Source organism: Zosterops lateralis (assembly GCF_965231275.1).
Source record: "Zosterops lateralis genome assembly, chromosome: 2".
NCBI classification, from domain to species: Eukaryota; Metazoa; Chordata; class Aves; order Passeriformes; family Zosteropidae; genus Zosterops; species Zosterops lateralis.
Genome location: NC_139763.1, coordinates 100,640,418 through 100,667,412, shown reverse-complemented (window position 1 = coordinate 100,667,412; position 26,995 = coordinate 100,640,418). Strand labels below are relative to the sequence as shown.

Here is a 26,995-nt window from a genome sequence, read left to right as displayed (position 1 = left end):
ATGACTTCAGACTGAAACAAAATAGGTTTAGATTAGATATTAAATTCTTGCCTGTGAGGGTGGTGAGGCCCTGGCACAGGTTGCCCAGAAGAGCAGGGGCTGCCCCATCCTTGGAAGTGTACAAGACCAGGCTGGATGGGGCTTGGAACAACCTGGTCTAGTGGAAGGTGTCCCTGCCCATGGCAGGTCCCTTCCAACCCAAACCATTCTGTGAGTGTATTTGATTATTCTGTGAATCAGAATTCTCTTTTCTCAGAGCACATGAATGTTTCCAGAAAACTTCATTGCTTTTATTGCTTTATATTGCTTTTTTTGCTATACAAAAAAGCCTAACAGAAAATTCCTTCTGCAAGCAAACAATTCATTAAGAAACTATAAACTATTTATTAAGAAACTATTAATCCTCCTTCATTATTTATGGTTTTCCTGTTCTTATAATGGGCCAATACAGCTCCCAGGGAATGCTCCTTTTTTTCTCTGAACAAATAATAAACACACAGATAAAATAAAGGATTCTCCCACTAACCAAGTGGCCAAAAATGATTTAGAGGAATGGAGCAAAGGCATGCATATATATCAAGTATAATAAATACCATCACACAGTATTTGTTTTAGAGCTCAGCACCTCTTCTAGTTTATCCCATTTGCTCAGGTTTGTTTCAACCACACTCTTTTCGAAAGACTGCCACAAAACTGACTGATGCCTTTATGTCCTGTGGGACACCTCATAATGCAAACCCCTTTTACTTCCTAATGACAACAGCAGTTTCGCGAGCTTGTGGGGTTTAAATCACCTTTTCTGCACATGAGCTGTTAAGGACACAGTGCTTTTCGTTCCCTAGTCCTCCCTAAATCCAGGGAGGAATCAGAAAACCTGAACGCAGACTTCTCCCACCATCCCGAGTGAGAGGACAGATGTCACATCATCTCTGGCACTTTGGCAAGACTCTGCCCAGTAAAACACACCGAACGTACCAGCGGCACCTTGTTGACTCTAACCCACGGTGATTCCGCTGCCCCTCTCCGCACAAACACCGCAGCGACAGCACTCGCCCTCCCCTAAAGCAGACCCAGGCCCAGAGGCGGCCCCGGCCCCACAACCGGGCCCGAGGACGGCGCTGCCCCCGCCCCGGGCACCCGGAGGGACGGAACCGCGAGTGCCCGGGTCCGGGCCCGGCCCCGCCACCCTCCGGCCCCGCTCCTCACCCGCAGGTTGCCCTTGGTTCGCTGCTTGTTCTTGCCCCCCATGGCGGCGGCGGCGGGAGCGGGGCCGCCCGGAGCCACCGCGGGCACCCGGCACTTCCGGGGCGGGGCCGCCCGGAGCCACCGCGGGCGCCCGGCACTTCCGGGGCGGGGCCGGGCGGGAGGGACCCGCCTTCCCTGGCCTTAAACTCAACAACATCCTTTACAGAAAAAAAAACCAACCAAAAAACAAAAATAACCAAAAAAACCCCCAAAAAACAAAAACCCACAAAAAACATAAAACCAACCAAAAAAAAAAAAAAACCCAAAAAACCCCCAAAAAACCCCAACAAAACCAAAACCCAAAAAACAAAACAAAACAACCCAACAATCCATCGATCTTAAACTTTGAGCGTCCTGTGGGGCCTTTACGGAGCTGCGGCGTTCTTGTACACTTATTTACAAGGATTCTGGATATGGAAAAGTTTCATCCGCCCTTGTGGAAGAGCATCGCTGTGAAGTATCCCTAAGAAAAGTACTCCAGGTCCTTACCAGAGTAGGGAATGTTAGCGATTTTACTGGATGTGTATAGAAACACCTAATCAATTTTAAATAAAAAATATTTAATCCAAAGAAACCAATGTCTGCTTCTTCTCCCATGGGATTTAGATACAGTATCCACAAAATCAGCATTCATGGATGCAACTGTTGAAACCCCACGCAAAAAACACACGCAACATAATGCACTTCCTATTACAGGTCTGAAAACTTGCCAACTCAGAAGGTTGAGGACTGTTTCAGAGTTTTAGAACATGCTGTAAGGGAATCCAATCCTTCTGCTGCTTCTACAGAAACCAAAATACCAGATGTAGAGGAGCCACCACGGTATCTATCACACCTGCACGCACACTTCTACCCAAAGAGAATTCTTACGCCTTAGAGCAGGCATCCTAGCTCATCTTGGTAGCATGAGTAAGATTCTTGTAAACTTGCTCCCACCTTTTTTTTTTTTTTTTAATAAAATATTGATCTCATGGCTTACTAAACTTTCAGGTAGAAAGCAGAAGATTGTTTTTTAAAAAGTTTTCATTAAGTGTACTTCAACAGCAACAATTAATGTAAACATCATGTTCTCACTCCTGAGATACCCACACTGCATATTTGTCTTTTCTTATTTCTATATTCATTCACCATATTCCATCTGTTCATCCATCTATAGTTCTGTCAATGTCCAGTGGGTTATCAAACCCATTTTCTTTCATATTAAGTAGGCATGTACCCTAAATCTCTTAACACCAGAAAGTGCATAAAGCATTCATACAGTCATTCTCATTACTCAGGATTTCACTGGATATTTGTTTTCATTGAAAACTGGATTCATCACATAACTCACGAATTAATTCCCTCTCTGATCAACTGTTGTAGAAAAGCTAAGGAATCTGTTATTAGGATTAAATTAGAAACTTAGGTCTGGGACCTGTGCTGATCTTCAACCCTTTCAATGCCCTTCAACCCCAAAGTACATTTGAAATATGTCAGCACATCCTTTTTCTTCTAAAAAATGATATAGTTGCCCCAAGTCCATATGATTTCCCCTGGCACCATGTGCATCAAAACATTTTTCTTCCAAAGTGGGGAACTTTCGTTGCTTCTGGATCTCAGCGTGTCCTCCACCTTCCAGAGAAACATCTTCTCTGTGCCGAATAAGAATTCTTTTCCAGGTTAATCTTCTTATCCTGAAAGCAATTGGGGAAATATTAATCTACCTATAAAATAAAGACTGTTTTAGCAAATACTATGGAATAACTACTATCACAAAAGTCAATAAATTCTGTTTGTGTATATATATTGACAGAGATAATGGTTCATGAGCTGGTGATATAAATACTACTCACATACAAACTCTCTCATAATCAGAAGCTTGGGTTTTTTGTATCCCCTCAGGACTGAAAAACTTTAACGCTACTCCTCACAAAATAATTAATGAGGATGTAGTTTCCATTTAAGGGCTCACTTCTGCCTTCCCTCTACTAAGAATTCTCATACAGTCTTAGCTGACACAATCAAATTACAATGCTTATTTAGTCTGCACCACCCAGAAGGATAAATAATGGGAGCAGAATGAATCATGAATGTGAAGTGATATCTAACACGTGGGGTACTGCAGTCCATCTCTATAAAAGTGAAACAGAGGAAAACAAAACAGAAATAAATGTGCACCATGCAGTACTGGTTACTTTGACTGTTGCAAGCAACAGTACAGTGGATATTTAGAGTCATGCATTATTATAAACAAAAATACTTCTCAGATCTTCACAGCTTGGCATGTGGTTGAATTTCCCACCTTCTGGCCACACATACAACATGACAAAATGCAATATTCTAACTACTAATGGCATTAAAGTAGAAACGAGAACTAACCTTGACCAGAACTCTTCACAACTACTTTGTAACCCTTCTACACAAACAACACCTGGTTTCCCTGGCATGCAAAACCCTGTCAGAGAAAGCTCCTTGGCCCAGTCAATAATATTCTTTCTTTTTTGCTTGTTGTAAATGTGATGGCTGTAGATCCACAATCGAGTGAAGGTGGTGACTTCTGCCTGTGTGGCATCTGAGGCTGTCACCGAGGAGGATGAGAGATCTTTGTCAATGTAGGCAGCTGCGTGGTCTTTAACCCATTCCCTTGCACTCAGCATGCAGGGCTCGCCACTGAAGTTCTGCATCAAGTATGTTTTTAGATCAGAGTTCAGGAGAATCTGCTGAGAGCGGCTTAATAATGACGACCTAAAGAAAAATATAAATGCATATAAATATATATGTGTTTACATTTTAGCATGTTTTTAAAAACACAGAATAATAGAATCCTTGGTTTGGAAAAGACATCCAAGATGTCAAGCCCAACCTTTGACCGATGATCACCTTGTCAAACCAAACCAGTGCACCGAATGCCACATCCAGCCATGCACTGAGCACCTCCACGGAGGAGACTGCAGCACCTCCCTGGCAGCTCCTTCCAACCACTGACCACCCTTCCCATGAAGAAATTCTTCCTAATGTCCAACCTGAGCATCCCCTGGCACAGCCTGAGGTCATTTCCTCTTGTTCTGTCACTGCATCCCTGGGAGAAGAGGACAATCTCCACCTGACTACAGCCTCCTTTCAGGTAGCTGTAGAGACCCCCTGAGTCTCCTTTTCTCCAGACTAAACCACCCCAGCTCCCTCAGCTGCTTCTCACAGGACTTGTGTTCCAGACCCTTCCCCAGCTTCATAACTTTTCGAAGTTTTGCTTCAAGCTGCTAAGAAAATCAGGCATAGTTAGACAATACGCACTTGCTATTGATATTTAACTCAGATTAGGTATGAAAGCATCTTAATTAGATAATGGACACTTACTATTGATATTTAACTCATATTAGGTTATTAGGTATGAAAATATCTTAATTTTTTTGTGTGCTAACTCTTGAATTCACAAACAGAACTACCAATATGTAAAACAAAATCAAGAAAAAAGTACTTGAAAAGTAAGTAGGCTGAACAAATTTCCTGTAATATACAATCTACTTCTTTAAACAAACAAACAAACAAACAACAACAAACCAAACAAAAAACCACACAAAAAAACAACAACAACAACAACAACAAAAAAATCAGAAGGCTGGAACAAATAGCATTGTGACAAGGGAAGAATAAGACCTTTAACTATTTCTTCACCCCTTTAGTTAGTCTTAAGCTTTATCAAAACAGACACGTCCTTCTGGAGCATCAGACCAATGACCAGTATCCACATCTAACTCTTCCCTACAGGTGATGGCTCCTTCATGCTTTTTCCCTTTCCCTCACTTATTTGTTGAGCACACCAGAGAAATCATAAGCTTGTATATTTGTTTCTTCTTCAGCACTGTTGTCAACCTGGCCTAATTAGGCAGTAAACCATCCAAAAAAATAAAGAAGAAAAAAAAAAAGGCTGCCTTTCTCTGATCATAACTGTATTTGTGCAACACACTCTAACTTATAAATGTTGTTATTAGTAGTCATACCTCACAGTAATTTCTGGGAGAACAGTTGGGTATTTAAATGGTAAAGCACAGGCCATACAGAATTCCACCTAAAAACAAATGAGCGAGTGTTTACTTCACGTAAACCATAAAATCCCACAATGGAATATTTTTTTTTAAAAAAAGGTGTTTACAATACCGTAGAAGCATTAGGCCCCTCTGTTTTTACATTCAGTATAAACTGAAGTTTTGAAGATGGCACCTCTGCAGACTCATTTTCAACATAGTGTTTGAGTTCAGCTAGAGCCAGCTGGTCTGTCACAGCAAACTCTTCCTCATAAGGGAACATGCTGGATAGTAAATCTAACTCTGAGATTTGTATCTCTGCTTCTTCCTGGCTGGCCATTTCTGTTGTTCCCTGAGCAAAGAAAAAATCAGGGAAGAAAGACACGGCTTGAATATGGAACAAAGTTCATTAACTACTCTTATGCAAACCACGTTACAGAATCCCAGAACATGCTGAGTTAGAAGGAACTCACAAGGATCACCGAGTCTGACTCCTGGCCCTGCACAGGACAAAGACAGGAGTCACACCCTGTGCTTGGAAAGCCTTGTCCAAACGCTTCCTGGGCTCTGTCAGAGCAGTGCAGTGACCACTTTCCTGGGAGACTCTTCCAGTTCCCAACCACCCTCTCGAGGGAAGAACCTTTTTTCTAGTATCCAGCCTTAAACCTCCCCTGACCCAGCTTCATGTCCTGCCCTTGGCTCCTGTCAGTGGTCGCCAGAGAACTCCTGCCCTTCCCCTTCCCCTCAGGAGGAAGCAGGAGACTTAAGGCACATTAATAGTTATGAACAGGCCCATTATAAACAACCGGCCCGTGTCTGCCGGGCGGGCTGGCCCAGGTACACGCACTGACAGCCCACGCCGTTTCCACTGCTCTGAGGTGGGACGGGACGCGCTGGTGCCAGCATGTTCCCCACAAGGCTGCCCCTCGAACACGCCGCTCCCACTCCCCTCGCCCCGTGTTCCATCATTTTCCTTGGACAACAGAGAAGCGGGAAGTGACCCGGCGTGGCGCCCGCGCATGCGCGTACGCGACCCACCTCCCACGCCCCGCCCCCGGCCGCGGCCCCACAATGCAGCGCGCCGGAAGCGCGCATGGCAGCCGGTGACCGCCGCCGCGCCAGCGGTGATTGAGGTGAGAGGTTGCCGCCTGCCCCGTCTGGTGGAGTCATGCGCCACCAAGTTGTCCGCCCCGCCGCACCGGTAGGTGAGGGATGGGAGACCCCCGGGGGCCTCCGCCGCGCTCCTACCGTCGCGGCCACGCTCCTCCCAGTCCGGGACTCGCTGCAGTGGCGCGCTGCTGCCGCCGCTCCGGCAAGGACGCGTGCGGCTCTCGATTGGCTGCGGCAGCTGTCTGTCAAGGGCGCGGGCCAATCGGAATCAGGCGGGGGCGGCCCGGCCGCGGGACTGGCGAAGAGGGCCGGGCCAGGCTCGGCTGGACTCGGCTTTGCTCGGCTCGGCTCGGCCGGGCTCGGCGGCCGCCCACGGGCCGGGGAGTGCCCACTGCCCACAGGGTCCGGCCTGCTCCCCGCTCCACCCCGGGGGTTCCCCGAGCCAGGCTCTTTTTTCCAGGGTGTCTGTCAAACGCCAGGTGCACGTTTGGTCGTTTACAGACTGCTCTGTCTCATATTATTAAAAAAAAAAAATGCTTTCCGCGGTTTAGGCCGTGCGTTTCCTCGTCAGGGCCGTGCAGAGCCTGTCGGACGAGTCCGCCCAGGACGGCGTGGGGTGAATTAACAGCCCCACGTGTTGATGCTGTCCTGCCCTTCCCGGCAAGAGCGAGGACAATCTGGATAGGATTTTATTAATTAAAAGTTGTTTATGCAAGATCAAGCGTTGTAGCTTTTTGCAGGAAAATGTGCTGTAGAGGCAGATTGTTGGATAACACACACTTTTTCTGAATAAGTTGAATACCCAGTTGCAAAAGCTGGTAATTCTGCTCTCGGCGGAGTGGCTGCCAACCAGCCAACAACAATTGCATCACCTGCACCAAGAGCATGTTTGTAAATGGCTTTTCACGCAAAACCTCCTCTGTGAGTATCATACCTAAGCTCTCTCCAGCCTAATTTTCTTCTCTTATTCTCTTGGTCTAGCTAAATTTTTTTTTTTTGGCTGTGAGAGCTCCAAGCAGACAGTTGAGCTGTAGGTCTGGTGTGCTGCCAAGTACAAATAAATGGATTTGGAAAGGTGGATTGATACGGATTTAGTGCTCGTGGTGTTTACATGAAGAGTGGACAGCAGGGTTAAGCTAGCCTGCAAAGATTACAGAGACTTGATTTTGAACCCTTTTAGCTCCCTTGTTTTCACTGTACAACATATGTTGAGTTTTAAGTTTATCATAGATTTTTGGATGATCTTTTCTCAGGTAAGGTACAGGGGCTACAGGCTAGAAACTATAAATGTTCTGTCACACGTGCAGTAGTCAACCATCTGAAGCCAGGCACTTGGCTTAGGACTCTCTAGTGGCAGATCACTCGTGTTGAGAAGGGTCCACAGGTATAGTAAATAACAGACCCGTTGGAATTATTTGCTTGATACATGGGGAAGGCGATGATAAATCTTCCCCTGTAAAGAAATTGAAAAATCAGAATTCCCATTGTCTGTATATTTTCAAATATGTTAAGAGTATTTTACTTGTGTTAGGCTTCATCAAAGACACAGGGAGTTTGCAGTAAAGAAAGCAAAAAGGTTGCAAATGCTTCAAGATTTAATTAGGACAAAACCAATTATTTTTCATAAAATCCCTGTGGTGTTAGTTAAAGTCCTTATGCTTTATAGTATTTTTGATACTAAAGTTTCCAGTTTTGTTATTTTATGCAATGCTTTTGATTTAGTGCTTTAAATTATTTGGGTTTTGCAATTCACACTGTGAGCTTGTCTATACAGCAGTTACAATTGTTTCATGTTAAAATATAATTAATGTTTCTTTTATTTTGAAAGTGTCAAGTTAAAACAAGTTGATTCACCTCAAGGGACAGCTTGGCCCTAGAAATAACTTGTGTAGCAATGAACAAGGAAAACTAATCTTAGTGTTCTTCTTTGTTAGGTCACTGCTCCTTTTAGGAACAATTACAGACAACAGATATGGGAAAGAAACGCATCAAAGGCAAAGCTGCACAGCCCGATGAGTCTCCGGATATACTGAGTATGTTTCCCTGGAGAAGTCTATGAACCTGATGTTTCTTTTAACCTCAAAAAAGGCTTGAAAGCTGATTAACATTAGAAGGCCTTCACACTAGTCACTGGCTTTGAAGTCTCATTTACAAAATGTGGATTTTTAATTGAAACTCAAGTCTAGCAAGAAATATTGTTGTCATGACTTTTCTAAGCATGCTAGAAAATAATAATCTTGTCTTGAAAGTTGAGATTAGTTTCTGGTTTTTCAGGAAACTCAGACACACTGTTCTTTCCTCATACAGATTGTGTAAAATTACTCAAAATATAAAGGGTTTGTGGAGTCAGCTGCCAAGCTTAAGTTGCATTTTCCTAGTGTAAAGCTTGTTGCAGAAGATTCTTGCTTTAGCAGTAAAAGCTGTGACTAAAATACTTTCTGTGGAACAATTTGCCTTTTTTTCTAGCAGCTAATTTGGTACTTACTCTGGACACTTCAGCTCTCAGAGTGTATTTTGGTTAAAACCTCTTCTTTCTATTCTTCTGTTCTTAATAGTTCCTAATCCCAGATACTAAATTTTATTCTCCTAGCTCCACTGGATCTCACCTGTGCTGAATGATTTTTGTGGGGTTTTTTTTTGTCTTGTTTACCCTAGTTACTGTAGCTCTTGTTTTTACTTGTGTTGTGTAGCATTCTCTTCCACCACCTTGTCTGTCACGTCTCAGATTGTGTCTTTCTCATCTTTTTTGTTGATCCCAGCTGGGGAAGTGAGTTGAACCAGGTTAATTTAGGTGGGAGAGAGGGCACTTGGAATTTGAAGAGGCTTGGTGGGATGGTGTTGTGGTTTGAAAGCAAAATGAATGAGAGGCTCCAAGTCAGAGATATAATTTAATAAGAAGAAAGGTAAAAAGGTAAAAGTAAAATAAAATAAATACAATAACACAAAGGATCACTGACAGAGTCAGAATACAACCTGAGCAGGATGGTGGAAGCAGTCCAGGTGAAGTGCTCTTCCTGAAGCAGTGATCCTGTAGAAAGGTCTGGGAGCTCTGGTCCTCTGGGAATCCAGTGGATAAGTGCTACCTGCACTGTCCCAAATCCCAGCTTATATCCAGGTGAGAATGCTTGGCTCCTCCCCCTGGGCAGAGCATCTCACAATAGCATGAGAAGTGTGAAATGGGTCCTTGATGGCCCGTTAAACAGAGATAACTCCTGGAGGGAGTTACCTGTGACTCATGGGCCATTAGCAGGAGACACCCCAAAGGCCATTAGCAGAAGAGGCAGGGGCTTGGGAAAACACTGCCCCACCTGGTTTCAACAGTTCATGGAGATGGTGATAGAATAAATACTTAGTGTACATCCTACACTGCAACCCAGGACAGATGGCTTGTTTAAGTCCACGCTGCTTTGGTTTCCTGATTGTTGAGGTCTTTTTGTGTTAGCTTCTGTCTCTAATGTATGCCTTTTTTTCTGCTTTGGTTCTTGGGGATGTTGGCAGCTTTTTTGTGGAGTCAGGGTCAATGTCTATTGTAACTGTTCTTCTTTTTCTCCTGCAAAGAGATCAGAGATGCTGCTGGCATCTCAATTTTTTTTTTTTTTTTTTTTTTTTTGTCTATAAATAGGGTATGTTATGATGACAAAGACTTGTAAAGCCACAAATGAAACTAAGGACAAAACAAAGGACTGATCATGGTGAATAATTCTTCTGTAACAGTACTTAGCAATATACAAATTTTTTTGGTTTGTTTTTTAAATGACAATTTTGAGGTTGTAGATGAAGCTTATGTTTTCCAGAAAAGCTAAAAGAATGCTGAATATCTATGTTTGTCTCTTGTTGGCTAGCATTTGCAGTTTGGTAAAATCCTGTAATCTTGGATAGGAGCAGAACTGTAGGTACAAAAAATTTGCACCAATTTCAGCCTAAGCCAATAGAAGTTTGCAATCTTGAGGCTGTAATCTTGCCCGAACAATGATGGATTCAGAGCTGTCATAGTACCTGAGCAATATAAACACCTCAAAGTAAAGTTTGGGATGCAGCAACAGTATACCCAGATGGTGGTAACAAAAGATTTCTTTATGATACTCTGAAAAATTGTCCACGTTTCTTAGGATCTAGAAAGACTATCTTAGCTTCTGGATTGCTGCCTGTGTCTTCAATGCTTGCATTTGTTATGTTACCTACATCCTTCTTGTGCTTTTTAATTTGTAGAATCTGCGTGCAACCACACTCGTAAAGGACTGGACCAAGGGCATGTGAGAAAGGCTCTGCAGAATGTGGAGTGGCATGTTTGTCAGGACTGCAAGGCAGACAGTAAGACACAAGAGAAGGCTGAGGAGGAGGCTGATGAAGGCCCTTCGATATGGTTATGCCTCAAATGTGGCCATAGGGTATCTCTTTTCTTGTTCTTTTGTCTTAATACCTTTCAGTGTCTCCTAATACAGTGGAACAAGAGAGTTTCTAATTAAACTCTTATATTCTCTCTTTTTTTTTTATTGTAAAGATGGTGCTTCCTAGATGACTTTATCTACTGTAGTGTGATTTAGAAATGTCTGCTCTAAATGTCAAATAAAGTACTTGAGAGATGTCCCAAAAGCATTTAGCAGGCTTAAGGCTAAAACACCATCTCTAGGACTGGTTTTCCTAAAAAGTTTGAGTTATTTTTCTGAGAAAATAAAAATGCTTCGAATCTGTGATTTTTTTTACAATGTTTTAATACTCACATTCATTCATGAGTTCTGCATGCTGAAGTGGTTTTGGTTCTATTTCATTCTTTCAGGTGTTCAGACTGGAATTTATTCATTAAATGTTCAGTCCTGTAGCAGCTTTATTCTGCACCCAGTAAATTATCCATCTGCAGAAATAAGTATTTTGAAATAGATAGCCATCTGTTGGTCCCAATTAGTTGAACATAGTTGAACAGTTTTCATTGTAATACTTTGTTTTTACTCTGACTTTATGTTTGTTTCATTGGCAGTCAAATGGATTTTGTGACACTTGTGGTTATCAATATTTTAGGGCTGTGGCAGAAATTCTCCACACCAGCATGCTTTAAAGCATTATGAAACACCAAGATCAGATCCTCACTGTTTGGTTCTCAGTCTGGACAACTGGAGTGTGTGGTGAGTTTGTCAGGCAGCACCAGACAGAGCTGGAGGGCAACAGGGGCTGGAATATAATTTGTCCTTTCTTGGTGAATTCTGAGAGTTCTCTCTAGGCATATATTAAAGTGTTTCCAAACATGTAATTTCCAGATTTACAGAATAAGTGTAATTTTCTTGTAAAATTTATGATGGGAAAATTTTCATAATTAAGGTTGGACTTCACCAACTAGTAAATGTGGTTGACTTCATGTTTTACTGCTTTTATTTGGTCAGAGTACTGACACATGGAAACAAATGTTGATCTGTAGCTCTAAATCTTAAGTTTTGACCTTGGGAGAGGGTTCTTTCTGTTGTGCACTTAGTGACAACCTCTCTTTTATCTCCTGGGTAAATACAGTCTTTTAGTATCACATATAGACAGGAAGCACAGCCAGAATTATGAAATGCTACTGGGTCAAGCAATACAAAATCCATGTCCCTGGTAGTTTTTGCTTCTCTTAAAAGTAATTATACACTTGTATATTTAAGGGGGAACTCTAACTTTCTAAACTCTGCTGTACAGAAAGACTGTACTTGACATAAAGAGTTTTTCTTTTGCTTAGTAATGTGGTTTTGCAACTTAATATCTTTAATTATGTTCATTTTATACAATGTTATCTCTCTACTTGATAATACTCAGCACTTAAGTGTAATGATCACTACTTTTAATGAATTCTAGAATGCAGATGGACATTGTTAGTAACATTATTACTAATGAACCAGTGAGCCTCTCTTTGTGAATTTAAACTAGTGTTAAAATTGTTGGTTTGAAGTGCTCTGTTTTTCCTGGTTTTTAATCAAAATATTTGCAAATGAGAGGAAGTTGTTGGAAGTAAGATGTTTTGGCTTCCTTCTAGAATTTCTTGGTTGTACAAACTTGCCCAATAAATTATTCAAAGATTGATATATTAGCTATAAATCAGTTATAAATCAAACACACAGTCAATAACTGTATTTCACAGTAGGCCTAGTACAAAAATTCTGATCAAAACTGCTTTTGCTTTTATTAATGATATGAATATGTGACCAAATCTCTCTGTGGTTTACATGCACATATGGTTCAAATTGGATATAAATAATAACTGTAAAGAGTTTGAAGACATGTTTTAGAGAAGAAAAGGGGAGTTCTAGGAATTCACTAAGCTCTGCTCTTGTGGGTTTACAAGTGCTGTTGGACTCATTTTCAGTGCTGGTCAAACAGCCATTGCTAACAAAACCTTTTCCAATCCCTTGATTCTGTCAAGGTTATCAACAATTTTTTTGACAGGTAGAAGGTTATGGTGTTAAAACACATCATGGAAGTAACAATCCTTTGTTATTTCAGGAGTGAGAATGTCTATTTTTATGATTGACCAGATAGACAGTAGATAAACAACCAGGGATCCAAAAGCTGAGCCAATTTTTTAATGAGATATGAAGAAATGTGATGACTACAGCTAATGCCAGGGATGCTAGAGATTTGGGGGAACACTTTGCTACAGACTTCTTCTGCTTCTAATATCTTTCTAATATCAGAAAATTGAGTCTGACTTATGGTGGTCCTGAAGTCTGACTAAGAACTGTAATTGGTGTTTTCCAAAATGCAGAAGTATCAGTACCTTTTGCCACTTCTTCAAAGAGTTGGTTGGGTCCTGGAACTACAAAATTGTTATTTGTCAAACTCCTTCACTTGTTTGTGTTCTGTCAGGGTTTTACCCTTCTTGAGCCTTTATGACTGCAGCTACTCCCACAGTTTTCTCTAAAGCAGATTACCGGCATACCCATACACTTTTTTGCACATAAAGAGACAAATAGGGTTTGTGTCAGCGGTAGAAAAGCAAAATCAAGTCTGCAGGTTTAAGGGTGGACACTTGGATTATTTCTTACCTGACTTAAATACAGTTAAGTATTTGCTTGACTAGAATATTCAAAATATTTTTCCATGCCATAATATTCACAAGTCATTTCCTTTAGGGCCTGATGTCTTAATTTCTTGATTTTGGCAAAATTTTCCAAGCTTTTATTTTTCTTGTAGCAGGGTTTCTAAGCACATCTTTTTAAAGTCTAATTTACTTGTAAATTGCAACCACCAGTCACCAAAATAATTTATTAAAGATAATTTTTATGTGTTTTATTTTTGTGATAAGTAGATTGAATTCTTCTCTAAGACTTATAAATCTTACACTAAACCTTGTAATTTTATAACTTTGTGTAATGAATTGCATCAAACAAGTAAGTAGTTTAGGATTTATCAAATAATAGAAAAAAAAATAGGATTAATTGTTTCTTTTTGGGGGCGGCGGAGACAGGTGCTACCTGTGTGATAATGAAGTTCCATATAAAACTTCAAGCCTTTTGGGCCAGACTGTGGATTTTGTTAGAAAACAAGTTGGTATTGACTCATCACGTGCAGGTAAGTAATTATAGTATAGATACAGTAAATCAGAAGGTCTCCTAAGTGTTGGAGACAGTACTATAAATCCAGAATTTACACTAAATTAGATTTAGCACCTTACGGTAAAGGGAAAAACAATTTCTCCCCTTTTGTTATCTTATCACAATTCTGATAGGATAAGTAATGTCCTTGTCCATTGACCTAATTAGATCAGGATTTTGCTCAGCATACCTAAACTATTACAGACAAGACACACAAGAATAGGAGGGGGGAAAAAAAGAGTTTTACTGTGACCTTTTTGAAAAATGTGACATTGTTTTTCTGCAAATAGGCATTTGACTTTCAGTACTTAGGGTGCTGTGTTTATTCATCAGTGTTGCTCAGTCTGTCTTGAAATCTAAAGAAAAATTGTCCTTGCTTAAGAATAATTAGATTTGATTTTTTTTAAAGTCTTCTTGTGGATATTTGTGAATGTATCAGGAATGACTAAGTCTCCAGCTGTTACAGCACATTTCATAATGGAATAGTAGTGTACAGAGGTTTTGTGTACATTTAGTATAGGCAGCTGCAGTGCTTTTAGAACTCTAAAATACTGTGTTCAGCCTGCAGTCTGTCTGTAAAATGTGATTGTTTAAAATAAAACAAACCCAGCAAAACCCCCCTAGTTTCCATAATAGCAAAACTGGTTTTGTACAAGCTATTTCCACTGGAAAAATTGGAAGAATTTGCATATGGAAATAAATGCTATAATTAATGACTATCAGAAATTCTAACACTTGGGTGACATCACAGGCCCTGTGGGAAATGGAACACAGACATCCAGCAATGCCACGTGGCTGTATCTGAATTCAGTTTTTTCAGAAAGCAGCTGAGGTTTTCCCACAGGGAGCAGAGTTTTTTGAGTGGTCAGTCTTTCCCAGACACACAGTTGAACTTCATATCAGTTGCCAAAATTTTCTTCTTGGGTTTGAACTGGAAAACCAATGAATACCTGGGTGCCGTTGTTCCCTGTTTCATGTGTTCTGTGTGTTATTGTCCAACCATCTGTTTCTTGTCCTAAGGTTGTATTGTCTGTTTGCTTTGCTTACTCTGAACTTGTGTTACTTGATTTAAAGTTACTGTTAGCTCTCAGCCCTATTTACCAGAAACCTAATCAATAGCTGACTGACCAACTGGCAGAACCGATGTGGATGATATTTTGAAAACTGCCTGGAGCTCCCTTACAGCTTTATTAAACTGGCTGTGGAAATTTGCAACAATACATCAAAATAATTTTGGGGAAAATATTTTTAACTCATCTTGAAGACTTTAAACCTTTCAGTATCATCTGTTTAGGTACCTGAAATGAATATGAGAGTGCTTTGACAGTGGGAGCCTGTTGGATGTTGTATAAAGCCCTTACATAGGTGATTTTGACAGGAATAAATTTGAGATAACACTTCAAGACTATCAGAGGATGTTGGCATGAATGGCTTGTGGGCCAAGAGACATTTAATTTGCTTGCTGATTTGAAATGGCATTTCAGGGGGTTCTCGATTTGTTGTTTTTGTTCTCTTTATTTTTTAACTTCTGTTACCCAGACAATTTAAGAACCTAAATCAATAGTTTTATATTTAAAAGTTAAAGAATTAATTATCATATGTATAAACTCTAAACGTCATAAATTACTGCCGGCTGTAATAATCTTTCTTAGCCCATACCCTATAACTATGTTAATATGTGATATGTTTTTATTATTTTGTAGAAAAACAAGACAACATAGAAGTTGAAAATAAAAAAGTAGAAAAAGACAGCAAAAATGAGCAAGAAAAAGAAGTTTCACTTAAAGAAGAAAATTCAAATTCAGCTGCTAATGGAGAAATCACTGTGAAAGGACTCAGTAACTTGGGAAATACATGTTTCTTTAATGCAGTGATGCAGGTACAGGACTTGCTGTTGTTTTTAGAAAAACTTTGAATAGGAAAAAAGCAACAAACGAAATTAAAAACCCCACAACAACCCTGCCCCCAGCATTTTACAGTGACACAATTAGAATGTGATTTTTTTAATCTCCCAGGAATGCTGGCTTCTTTCTAAAAATACTGTGTTGGCCCAGAGAAATACGAAGAAATGGAGCTGCAGGTTCAGACTTGCTCTGAGGGGAAATACAATAAACTGTCCTTGAGGGACAGCATTTTTCACTGGCATAAATAAGCATGCCAACTTCTAGTTATTTTTTAGAAATATGAAATAGTCTGACACATCACCCTTGTGACCTCTTAAGTACTCAAAGATCATGGGTGTTTATTGCAATAAAAATGTCTCAGCAACAGGAAATCAAATGTAAATATTGGATAAAAAAACAGGATAAGTATGTTGCTGGCATTGCCATCTTGTGTGAGTTGCTCAGCTAAGAAGTGTAGAATATACTTGTTCTTTCATGTGTGTTGAAACTGACGTGATCTTGTGGTCTTTGGCTCTTGATACTGAAGCTTTACTCAAACAAAATTCCCACTGTACTTGCAGATTTTAGTAAACTGCTTTTGATTTACTTTTAATCAGTTTTTAAACTAAGCAAATACATACATGGCATTTTATCCTTTAATTTTTTTAGCAACAGACACTGGTAGATACACTTGTCAAAAGATCGGTGTGTAGAAGAAAAATGTATTTAGGGTTTATGCAATATGAAGTAATGTTTATAGAGTGCATTGTGATTCCCATTAGCTTTATGGAATTGACCTTTAACAGATGGAGATTCTAGAGTTGTAGTTAACCACTTTAGTTCTGTGTTTGGGAAAATAAATTGCTGTTAAACTGGTTGCTGCAAATTCCATGACTGGTGGAGTTCAGCTGCCGTTCCTGTTATCCCCATTTTCCAATCTCTTTCTGTCTTTTATGTTCTACAGAATTTATCACAAACTCCAGTCCTGAGGGAGCTGCTTAAAGAAGCTAAAATGCCTGGCACAACAGTTAAAATTGAGTCACCTGAGCTATGCACGGTAACATGATTTCACCTCCTTAGTGTTTGTCCTTACCTTCCAGTCTGTTAAGGAAACAAGCAATACCTGTCAATTTTAAAGCTTTTCCAGCTAAATACTAGCAAGATTAGGATGTAACATCAGCAGGAGCTTCACTACTAATTTCCATAAAGCTGCTTCTGAAGTCAGTGGAGGTATTTTGTTCTGAGTGTAAGAGCAGTGAATCAATGTTCTGTCATAGAGTGTGTGATGGTGTTATTTAAAGGATGAAAATATGTAATTCTTGCTATAATGCCACATGTCTAAATGCAAAATAGGAAATTAGAAGATGTCTGTAGCACTAACCTCAATAACACAACTGTCATTAGTTAGAGATTTGAATGGCAAAGAAAATGCACAACCTTTTCTAAGAAATAGGATTTTTTTTCCTAGTAAAGGCAAGAAATCTGGACTCTGAAGTAAGCAATAAGTAACTAAGTTTTGTTATCATTTCGTGATAAACCATGCATTTTTGTCAGGTTAACTTCTTGCCATTTTGGAATTTTGTGTATTCTATTTGACAATAATGTTTTCAGAAACTGAAAAGGAAGAACTTACTGCAAAAGAATCTGCCACCGAATTAAGGCAAAACAACTCTGTTGCTTTTCTTTCAAACAGGAACCTCAGCTAATAAAACTAGATCAGCCAGGTCCTTTAACACTAGCCATGCATCAGTTTGTGACAGAAATGCAAGAGACAAAAAAAGGGGTAGTGACTCCTAAGGAACTTTTTGCTCAGGTTTGTAAAAAGTGAGTATCTGTACAGTTGCATGTCCTAGTGAGTATGAAAACGTCTGTTGTTTAAGACTTGCAGTTTTTCCTCTTTTTTTATCTCCAGCTCAGAACACAGCATATAATATTTATAAAATACTTAACAATTTTTGAAAGAAGAGCATAATATAAATGAATAGCAGTAAAATGAAAGATACTCAGTGACATACTGAGTAGCTGGAGTCATATTTTTAGAAAATATGTTAAATGTTGATGCTTGTTGCTTTTATGTACATACATTCTGGAGACTTTGTCTCCTGTGTGTTTGGTGTGAATTGTTTTTGCTTTATCTCTGAGTTCAGTTATACTGTACAATTTCATTCAACAGAGCAATACGATTCAAAGGTTATCAGCAGCAAGACAGTCATGAATTGCTTCGTTACTTACTTGATGGAATGAGAGCAGAAGAAATCCAGGTGAGTGCCAAAGTCATAGTTGTGTGTACCTTTCTTCTTCATACACCGGACTCAGACTCTTTCTTCTGCTGAGGGAAAAAGAACATACTTTCTGAGGTATTTTAGCCTCTGTAGTGTGGCTGTGCTGTCATAGCACTCGATTGAAGCATATTAGCAAAGAGAACCCACAGAAAAAGTGGAGTGTGTGTACCCACCCTAAAAAATGTCGTCATGTCTTAATTTCTGAAACTCACTTATAGACATTCTGTAGGGATTTTTTTGCCAGTTTTAATTTGGGCAAGTATTTAATCTGTAGATTGATTTTTCTTACATACTAATTGGAACATTGTGGTTGCAACTTCTCAGTTGATTTTTTTTGTTTTATATATCTTTGAGAACTATTGGCTGGTTCTACGGGTATTTGTGTTGTTTGTATTGATTCTCTTAACTAGTGAAAATTATACATTTTCCTCCATCTGAAACACATTGTAAAATGAAGTAGCTAACTGAATTAGTTTAGGAAATTTTACAGAGTATATTTGTTTTGAAAATTTCAGCAAATAAGTGTTGGAATACTAAAGGCGCTGAGTGACTCTAACAAACAAAATGAAGAAGAACTAAAAAAGAAAATTAAAGGTAAAATTAATTATCACAGCATCAGTAACTTTTAAAATCTCTTTTGTTGATGTATATAAAGTAATGTTAATAGTATCAACTAAAAGATACAGGTAGTACAACAACTTTATGCCACATCTCCAGAATGTGTGTATCTAGAATAAGAGGCTCAGTAGTTTTAGTCTATATTTAAATGTCTTGCTGAGCTTCGTGGCATTTCCTTCTTAAGAGGATAAGAGAGAGTTGTTTCTGTAGACGTAGTATGTTTGGGCAATGATTAACCATTCATATAAGAAATTAAAATACTAGTATATGAATATAATTGACGCAGCTGCTAATAGTCCATTGTTACTTAACAGTAGTATAAAAAAAATCCAAGCAATGAACAGGAGAATTTTTAAACTTTTCAACATGTCTTAGGAGATGAGCTGCCAATTTAAATTCAAACTGTATTACTCTGAAATTATCACTTAAAGAAAATGGTTTCATTTGTCAGACGAAAGTTGGTGCTTGTCTTTAGGTTCAGATAGTTGTTTCAGTCTTGAGAGAAAACAGGAATTCTTACTGAGATGCAGTACTTCTAAGAAAATAGGGAAATGCATTTGAGCAGAGAAAGTGGTAGAGGTATGGTTTAACCAAGCTGTGTTCTCAGTTTGGATGTGTTCTCAGTCCCTTTCTTTTGATACACAAAAGATTCTTCATTTAAGAGTCTTGCTGTACTTGCTATCCTGAGGAAAACAGAACAGGCCAACAGGTTCCATCACACACCTTGCATGTTATATTCTCTGTTTTTATTTGGAATGCCATAATGAAACTGGTTGCTAGTATATGTATGTAGTATTTTTAATTTTACTATATACTTTTTGAATTCTCAGAATATGAAAAGAAAAAGGGAATACAGAGTTTTGTAGATCGAATCTTTGGTGGAGAATTAACCAGCACAATTATGTGTGAGGAATGCAGAACCGTAAGTAAACTGCCTGCTCTGAATAACCCTAGAGTGTTACGTCCTATAATCTGCAGGAGAACCCCAAAGTGACTGTATAGAAATAAGACTTGACTAGCTGCATGCTTTTCAAAAAAGAGCATGATTTGGCTGGAATCTTTCTTCCCTTGTGTTTTAATCTTTCAGTTCCTTTCAAAAGCCTTCCAGAAAAAAGAGGTCAGCAACAGCAAGCTGCCTCTGCCAGAATTCTCTCCTTAATTCCCAGTGAACATCTTCCAGTGGTAGAGATCATAGAGCAAATTTAATTGTTATGGGGCCCTTTTTCATTCAGGGGATTACATTTTCCCCTTTTCCGCAATGAAAAGACCATGGCATTACCAGGAAGACAGTTAAGAAGGCACTACTGGGAAAATACATCCTGGGAATGAAGTAATTGAGTGTATTAGCAAATGGGCTAGTTGAATATCATGATAGATTACAGCTATAAGTCTCTTAGGCCCTAAGGTGCAGTCTCACTAGATAACTGAAATTCAAAAAAATATATCCTCATTTCTATGGTAATGTGACTGCTGGATTTTTGGAAGCTATTTGTGGAGGTAAATGAGCTGTTGTGCACAGTTGTGTGCACAAGTGTAAGGCTTGAATGCAAACATGCAAATACACCTACTGACAGCAAGCCAACTGCTTCCAAACAAAACTAAATTGGACTCTTGATTATTCATTTAAAGGTATCCTTGGTCCATGAGTCTTTCCTTGATTTGTCACTTCCTGTACTTGATGTTCAGGTAAGAAGATAGGTGCTTTATGGCTTATATATATTTTTTTTTTAATATGAAAACACTTTTACAGTCATTGGGAAAAGCATTTAAGCTTCTTTCTAGAAGTCTCTTTTGCAAGTCAAAATTGCACAGAAAGATACAGAATAAGATTTTTCATGACAGTCATTCCTGTAAGTTGTGGCTCATAAATTGTCTCTGGAAAACCACACAGTTTGTTTGAGTTCTTGGGGGTTTGTTTTCACTTTTTTCATCCTTTTTTGTTCACGGAGTCCGAGAACACTTCTCCTAATATTCAGGTTATGGATTAAAGTTAAGAAATGTTGATAGCATAGTATGTGAATATTTATTTGCTCAATCTCCAGACATTCAAAGTACTTGATTTGCTTTGTGTTTTGTATTGATAATCTATATATGTAATATTTCAAGTTTTTTGTGTAGCACTGCTTACTCATAAATATTAGAATGGAGTCCCCAGAGCCAAAGGGATCACAACTTCTGCTACAAACAAGTTTCATTTTAGCAGAAGCAAACAAATTCTGTGGCAAGGCAGTTCAACTGAAAATATCTCTGCTTGTGTAAAACATTACTCTTAAATGCATTTAATGAGATCTGTTAGAGGCAAAGGTGATGTTGCCCCTTTACAGGTTCAGAATTTGGCCCTCAATAGCTTTACTTTTCATACTGTTTCATTCTTGTCCTTGTTTCATATGGACTCTCTGGAGTGAGATACTTCTTCCATTAATGTCAGGGTGTGAGTTAGTTGTATGTTACATCATTAAAATGTAACATTTGAGCTGAAAACTCTGTTAACATCTCTTATTTCTGTGGTTGTTCTGTGGCTTTTTGGGTTTTGTAGAAAGCGAAAATCGCAAAGAGAGAAAACATGAAAAAAAACAAAGACAAGGAATCTGAAGATGAAGAGGATAAAATCAATGACCATTACCTTAAGCAGAAAGATGAGCCCCCTGGTACAAGTAAGCACCTTCAGAAAAAGGCGAAGAAACAGGCCAGAAAACAAGCCAAGGTTGGTTTGGCTAGGTCTTTCACTTTGTGCTTGCTATTTCTGTTAAAATAAATTATTTTTGTTTTCTTATATTACACGAAGGAGGAGACAGCTTAGAATTTCTCATCCTTCAAATGCACAAATGAAAATACCAATTATATCCATGTCTTTGCTGTTAAGATGTTCTGTTGAGTGTTGCTGTGTAGGAATAATATAATAATATCTAGTAGAATTTGTTGCATGTCTAAAGTAGCCTTATTTTGTATCAGTGTGTTTTCTAGTCATTGATTCCAAGAATATTTACAAAACTTTAGAATACAGATACAAGAAAGATCAGGAAGATAGCAAGGGCATCATTAGCTGTATTTTGATGATCCTGTGTAACAAGGAGCAGTGGGAATTATGTCTGAGTGAGGATAAATTCAGTATTAGTGGAACTGATCACCTCTGATCATCAAATCACAGATTATTCTTCCCCCTCCTGCCTTGTGCATCTATGGCATGCAACAAACATTCTGATAAAGAAGTGGTAAGAAATGCTAAATATAATTTATACTTACTTTGGTTTTTGTACTCTTGTTTATTATGTATTCAAATGTGCAGAGCCAACGCCGGCAGCAAAAACTTCAGGAAAAGATGCTTCCCTTGACAAGTCTCTGCACAACCAAACAGCCAGAGATAGATGTTGAGTACAATCAAGAATCAGAGACTGAAATAAGCTCTGAAACTCTTGATAAGAAGCAGGAAGAGGAATCATCACACAATTGCAAAGATCACGGCTTAACTCAGAAAGACTTGAGTATACAGGAAAATAGTACAGAAATTCAGGGCAGGCATGAAAATACAGGAAAGCCAGAACAAGAATGTGAAGAAAATGAGTCTCTCACAGATCTCTCTATGGAAGGCTTAGATTCTCCTATGAAGTTTGTCAATGGCCTTGACAACCTGTCTTTGAAAGAGGAGGATGATGACAATGAAGATGAGGAAGAGCTTGCTACGGACTTTTCAAAACTCCACTTGGGTGCCAGTGAATCTGACACAAGTATCTTGGATGGCCTTCAGCCTGTTCCTAGCAAGACATGTGAAGTATCTAGGGATGACCCTGAAACAGCATTTTGTACTCTGGCAAACAGGGAAGAGCTGAACCCTGAGGAAGACTCAATCCATCACTGTTTGTATCAATTTACCCGTAATGAAACGCTTACCGAGACCAATAAACTACTGTGTGATGTGTGTACACAAAGGCACTGTGGACCAAAGAACAACATAAAAAGTATAACAAACTTTTTTAAAAGAAAACTTTAAATATATCCTTGTCTGCTTTTTGAGTGGGTAAAGGGTGGGGGATTTGTCCCTAAAGTGGTATTTGTGTAACTTTGTCTACTTTCATTCATCATATTAAAGGGGAATGCTCAGCTTCTCAGTTCTTGTAATAGATGACATTATAACAGTTTAAATAGTGAAAATAAATTCCTGCCATAACATTTGTTTTGATATACAACACTTGTTTTAACCTTTGGTGGTTTTTTTTTTCCTGCAGGTGAAAAGAAGTATGTTTATACTAATGCCAAAAAGCAGATGCTCGTCTCTCTAGCTCCTCCAGTTTTAACCCTTCACTTGAAGCGGTTTCAGCACGTAAGTAGCAGGCTGATACATGTATATAGTCTCAGGTTAATATGTATATGTGTATACATAGGCATGTAGTACTAGCTTAACCTGAAAACATGCTAATGTTACTTTTATTTTCTATAAAACTTGTTTTTTTTTTCCCCCAAAGTGTGGAAGGCATTAGTGTGCACCATTGTGCTTTGTGGTCTTTGAGGCATTGAGGTGGGTTTTCCTGAAAGAATATTCCCTTAATTAACTGGAAAACACTGTTTTGTGAGTGTATTCACAACATATTCCCTTATTATTCTTACTGCTTACTGTATTAAGCAGAATCTTAGCATTAATGGTTTCCTACTCTTGCAGCTCTTCATGGGCTCATGTATTTCAGTAGATATAGGTAAATAGGATCCCTTAAGTAACAAAAAAGTAACAAGTTGGCAGAAGTGGAAAAGAGGATTCTGAGCCTTGTGGGGGAGAAGGAAAGATGAAAAGAAAGCAAAGTAACTTAAGTTTTATTTACAGACACTGGAGTAAAGTCACTTACCTCTTTATTCCCAAATAATTTTAACTCGGGGCTTTAGCTTTTCAAGAGAGAAGGAGTAAAGGAAAGGGAGACTGCCTCTTCTAAATTTAAACCTGTTTGATGTTTTGGTCAATATACTTAAAAAATAAGGGAGGCAACTTTAGTGGAAAACCAATTTCATATAGAAAATGGAAATGTGTAGCCTGTTCCAAGAGACTGTAATATGAAGAGAATAACATTTATTATCATCTCCTTTTGTTTTTCCAGTTTGATACTGGACGATTATTTGATTAAGGTGGGAGCACAGTTTGCATCAGTTCAGATGCTCTAAGATCTGATCCTCAGGCATGTTACAGTATCTGAGAAGCAAGAGTTGTCTTCATAGTTACTCAAGTGCAGTAGAGCTGATTCTTTTTCCACTTCTGCTACCATTGCAATAATGTATGAGTGAGCTGAAGAGCCATCTTAACCTTGCTCCAGTGCAGCACGTGGGGACAAGGAAATAATGCTGGAATACTGGACATCAGAGAAAAAAAAAATGCTTTTTCCCAGTTTTGTGTAATGTAAAACTAATTTGTATTGTTGAAACTTTTACTTGAAACTTCTAGTAAATAAGCGTTGTTTTAATATGCTCCATTTTAACATTATGGGGTTTTCCCTCTACTTTGGTTGTTTAAGGCTGGATTTAATCTGCAGAAGGTTAACAGGCATATCAAGTTCCCAGAAGTGATAGACTTGGCTCCTTTCTGTACTGCTAAATGTAAAGTAAGTGGGAAAACAATCAGATTCTCCTTTCCCATGTTCTAATGTGCTTTCACAACAAATCTGCATAGCAAAATCTTTGTAGAACGCTTGTCAAGCCTGTTACTTTGTGTGATAACTTGTACTTCACTGCTCTTAACTGTAGTGCTTGCATGAATCTCTAATGACCAGCTTCCATTTCACCAGCAAAAAAAAATCAAAGAGTTTACATTCTTCAAAACCCAGCACCTGGCTGACATAGCTAAACTTGTGGTTTTCTAGAATGTGGCTGAAGGAAACACAAAGGTCTTGTACTCCCTCTATGGAGTTGTTGAACACAGCGGAACAATGAGGTCTGGGCACTACACTGCCTATGTTAAAATGAGAGCTATGAACAACCACCTCTCTGATCTTGTCCTTCGAGGGCAATCTCAAGGTAAATCATTAGAAATACTTTACAAATTATTTCTTACAGAATCACAAAATGGTTTGGGTTGGAAGGGGCCTTAGACATAATATAGTTCCAAACTCCTGCCATGGCCAGTAAGTTCTTTTAGAAGGGCAGTGAAGCTTGTGAAATCTTAAGGAGCAGCTGAGGGAGCTGAGAGGGCTTAGCCTGGAGAAAAGGAGGCTCAGGGGAGATCTTATCACTCTCCAGAACTGCCTGAAAGGAGGGTGTATAGCGAGGTGGGGGTCCAGCTCTGCTCCCAGGCAGCCGTTTACAGGATGGGAGGAAATGGCCTCAAGCTGTGCCAGGGGAGGTTCAGGTTGCACATTAGGAAGAAATGAAGACAAAACGGTGGTTAAGCATTGGAAGGGGCTGCCCAAGGATGTGGTGACATCCCCATCCATGGAGGTGTTCAGGGAACAACTGGATGTAGCACTCAGTGCTCTGGTCTGGTTGACAAGGCAGTGATCAGTCACAGGTTGGACTCCATCTTGGAGGTATTTTCCAACTCAGTGATTCTATGATTGTACTCTATGATTCTTACTGAAGATCAGTAATAGAACTGAATGCTTCAATTCCTTGTAATAACTTTTACTCCTAAATTTTTCCTTTCACAGCTTTAGAAACTGAGCCAGTCAAAGGTCAGTGGTTCCACATCAGCGATACCCACGTACAACCTGTCTCTGTGTCCAAAGTGCTGAGCTCCCAAGCCTATCTGCTGTTCTATGAGAGGCTGCTGTAACTCAGAAGAGCCCTCTTGTGTGTGCAGCCATCTTCTTTGGAGGTCTGAGAGAAAGCAGACTTGCAAGTCATGTTAACATGTTGGAGCTACTGTATAGCAGGAATTCACTTTATGCATTTTAGACACACTGACAAGCGGTTAACTTATACTTTTTCCAGCGTTTCCACTACTTTTCAGTAAAAGGATTTTTTCAAAATTATAGCTTTGTGTTTTTGTTGAGTAATTTGGATGTTGATATAAATCTTGATCAGCAGCTTTTTCCACTTTAAAGCAACCAGCTCTACTTTTGAACTGTAGTTGATCTTGGCTCTCATGTGCTCCCATACATTTTTTAGACCTGGGCTCCAAGCATAAGAAGCTGTTTCTTCCTACACATCTTAAGAGCCAAGACAGTTGCAGCTTCAGCTCTTTTCACTATTGGTTTATGTCCAGTAGAGGAGCCCTCAAGTTTGCAAATGCTCCAGGAATTCCTTTGCTGGTGCTTTGGCAAGGCTTGAGTGCTTGGCTCCCTCTCGCTACAGGCAAGTCTCATGTAGCCTTTCTGCACAGCAGGCGTAAGGCCAGTAGTCCTGCACTGACTTGTAACTTTGAAGTTCTCTTCTCCACAAGCTTCATGCTGGCCTTCATGTGAATAAAATCTTGGCTCTGCCATGCCAGAGGAGCAGCTGCTTACATTCAGTGCATTTTTCACAACAGCCTTACTAAGAAAATGGGCATCTTGTTCTTGTAAGCCTTAGAGCCATCAGCAGTGGCCCTCGTGCAGCTGACTATAGCAGTATGCCAATCCTTCTGAAAACTTGCTGAGTTTATTTTTCAGCCTCACTGACTATAAAGCCAGCATTAGTAGAGCTGTTGTATGGCAGCCTTATTTAGGCATAAGATAGTTCCAGACTTGATTTAGCCTTCCACTCCCTTCTGGTTGTGAGATAAGAGTAGCACTGGCAAGAGTGGTAAAAGGATTAATTGTTGAAGTGGCTTGGATTTCAAGTGCAGTTCTCCTTTCAAGCTACTTGGAGACACATAAGCTGTTTACTTCCCAAGATTAATCTTAACAGGGGGCTTCAGTTGAAAGATTCCAGCACTCTGTATCATGCTGCCTAGTGCTGCTCAGCATTTATTTTTAAGGTCATTAGAATGTGATGCAGTTCACTGCTGTCAGGATGCCCTTTTGAGAGCATGGGGATTTAAAAGGGTGAGGTGAGAGATGCCTGTAAAAAATATGAATCATAGATTGGTTTGTGTGGGAAAGAACTTGAAAGTTCATTAAGTGCCAACCTCTCAGTAGCCCAGGTTGTTCCATGGCCCATCCAACCTGGTGTTGAACACTTCCAAGCATGGGGCAGCCACAGCTTGTCTGGGAAAGGTCCTGTGCCAGGACCTCATCACCCTCACAGAGGAGAACTTCTGTGTATCGACCCTAAATTTCCCCTATTTCAGTTTGAAGGCATTCCCCTTTGTCCCGTCTCTATATCCCCTGATGCAGAGTCCCTCTCCAACTTCCCTGTAGCTCCTCCAGATAGTGGAAGGTGCTGTGAGGTCTCCACAACCTTCTCCA

At 39.6% G+C, this 26,995-nt stretch overlaps 3 protein-coding genes across 7 annotated transcripts in view; 1 reads left to right on the top strand and 2 right to left on the bottom strand.

The window, feature by feature from the left end:
* The window catches only part of LTN1 (listerin E3 ubiquitin protein ligase 1), a 30,521-nt gene extending 28,809 nt beyond the window's left edge, over positions 1-1,712 (bottom strand). The window contains exon 1 of the mRNA XM_083855390.1: positions 1,207-1,712. Coding sequence (XP_083711516.1) covers positions 1,207-1,248 — 42 coding nt within the window. The 5' untranslated portion in view covers positions 1,249-1,712. The remainder of the gene's footprint in view (positions 1-1,206) is intronic.
* A 102-nt stretch (positions 1,713-1,814) lies between these two features.
* On the bottom strand, positions 1,815-6,563 carry RWDD2B (RWD domain containing 2B). 2 transcript variants are annotated; one of them, XM_083854397.1, is made up of 5 exons: positions 6,495-6,563; positions 5,380-5,598; positions 5,223-5,290; positions 3,604-3,969; positions 1,815-2,918 (listed from the first exon to the last, which is right to left on the bottom strand). In XM_083854397.1, the coding sequence occupies exons 2-5, from the start codon at positions 5,584-5,586 to the stop codon at positions 2,681-2,683; spliced, it is 879 nt and encodes a 292-aa protein (XP_083710523.1). In that variant the 5' UTR covers positions 5,587-5,598; positions 6,495-6,563; the 3' UTR covers positions 1,815-2,680. The 2 variants fall into 2 exon arrangements, with proteins under 2 accessions (XP_083710523.1, XP_083710524.1); XM_083854398.1 differs by lacking the exon at positions 6,495-6,563 and adding an exon at positions 6,094-6,252.
* USP16 (ubiquitin specific peptidase 16) lies at positions 6,314-25,619 on the top strand. Of its 4 annotated transcripts, none has more exons than XM_083854393.1 (18): positions 6,314-6,379; positions 8,291-8,389; positions 10,566-10,744; positions 11,373-11,476; positions 13,786-13,889; positions 15,616-15,791; positions 16,760-16,852; positions 17,489-17,619; positions 17,969-18,056; positions 18,593-18,671; positions 19,526-19,617; positions 20,325-20,381; positions 21,232-21,399; positions 21,982-22,651; positions 22,919-23,013; positions 24,188-24,274; positions 24,533-24,686; positions 25,316-25,619. In XM_083854393.1, the coding sequence occupies exons 2-18, from the start codon at positions 8,329-8,331 to the stop codon at positions 25,438-25,440; spliced, it is 2,463 nt and encodes an 820-aa protein (XP_083710519.1). In that variant the 5' UTR covers positions 6,314-6,379; positions 8,291-8,328; the 3' UTR covers positions 25,441-25,619. The 4 variants fall into 4 exon arrangements, with proteins under 4 accessions (XP_083710519.1, XP_083710520.1, XP_083710521.1 ...); XM_083854394.1 differs by having other exon boundaries at positions 6,325-6,447; XM_083854395.1 differs by having other exon boundaries at positions 6,325-6,451.
* Positions 25,620-26,995: the final 1,376 nt, after the last annotated feature.